This window comes from Jaculus jaculus, chromosome X (genome assembly GCF_020740685.1).
Source record: "Jaculus jaculus isolate mJacJac1 chromosome X, mJacJac1.mat.Y.cur, whole genome shotgun sequence".
Classification (NCBI taxonomy): domain Eukaryota; kingdom Metazoa; phylum Chordata; class Mammalia; order Rodentia; family Dipodidae; genus Jaculus; species Jaculus jaculus.
Window position 1 is genome coordinate 20,533,063 of NC_059125.1, and position 1,314 is coordinate 20,534,376.

At 34.4% G+C, this 1,314-nt stretch overlaps 1 protein-coding gene across 1 annotated transcript; it reads right to left on the bottom strand.

The window, feature by feature from the left end:
- Positions 1-751: 751 nt before the first annotated feature.
- On the bottom strand, positions 752-1,314 carry LOC101601560 (protein LLP homolog). Its single transcript, XM_045140505.1, has one exon. It carries the CDS (start codon positions 1,301-1,303, stop codon positions 752-754), a length of 552 nt encoding a protein of 183 aa, XP_044996440.1. The 5' UTR covers positions 1,304-1,314.

Below are 1,314 nucleotides of genomic sequence, written 5' to 3' on the forward strand. Positions count from 1 at the left end.
ATTTCTTCTTTATAGAACTCTCTATTTCCATAGCCCATTTTTAATTGGGTTGTTTGATTTCTTATTATTAAGTTTTTTGAGTACTTTATATATCCTGGATATTAATCCCCTGTAAGTTGTATAGCTGCACCATTTTTTATTCCCACTAGCAATCTATGAGGTACATATTTCTTCATATCTCACAAATATTTGTCATTAATCCTTTAAAAGTATAGCTAACTTTTTGGATGTAAAGTGTATCTTCCTTATGATTAATAATGTTTATTATCACTTTGTCTACATATCTTCTTTGGATAAATGCAGTTGAGGTTCTTTATACAGTTTTATTGGACTTGTCTTTTAATTATGCAGTTTTAAGTTTTCTTTTTATATTCTGGATAAAAGTATCTTATTAGAAATATACTTTCTAAGACTTATAATTGCAATACTTTGTAGTACTTTATAAGTACTTCCTGCCACATTTTAGAAGGCCTTTTTCCTTTCTTTGTTTTATACACGAATTATATTTTATTAATAATTCTACAAATAAAAGTTCCAAATAAACAGTTTATAGAAGTCTTATTTTTGAATTTCTATGTAATAGCTTCATACTTAAATTTTGCCAGCATATCACTTATCTTTGCTATTACTGCCAAGTTGTAAGATCAAATAATTACAACCACGTAATACTTGACAAAATTGTACTATTAAAATATCAGCATAACTTAAGTTTCCAAAACCAATTTAAGGTTTTGCATTACAACAAAAAAAGTCAGATTAAAATATGGAAACAAATAGCTTCCACTTTTTGAGAGATGAAGTTGGCGTACACATTGCAATCAAAGACTGTTGGGTCTGGTTTGGCACTCTTGCATGTGATGCGACTTCCATGCCTGGAATTTTCACGTGTGAAGTGTGTACCAGGCCTGGCACTCTCACGTGTGAGGCGTCTACCAGGCATCCCCTTCGCTGCCTTTGCCTTGCTTTTGCCCCTTCCTTTTGCTCGCTTGGCCTTCAGCTTCTTCCTCTGCCTCTGGTTCATCCACACCGGGTACTGTCCATTCTGGTCTAGAAGAGTCTTTCTGTTTCTCTTAATCTCAGTCTCCATTTTCATGTCACCTTTTTCCTCTTCCATCTCCCAGTGAACTTTCTCCTGGCCCTGTTTGGGCACTACCACAGTTGCTATCTCTTGGACATCTTTCATTAAAATATCACTGTCGACTTTGAGAATACTTTTAAGTCTGTTGAGCTCTCTTGGAGCATTCTTTTTTCTCTTTTCAGCAAGCATCTTCCTTTTCCACTTACTCCATAAGCTTTTAGCCATGTTTTACCCGA

Excerpts from the sequence above, each read along its gene's own strand:
- LOC101601560 (XM_045140505.1), bottom strand. The coding sequence starts at position 1,303 with ATGGCTAAAAGCTTATGGAGTAAGTGGAAAAGGAAGATGCTTGCTGAA.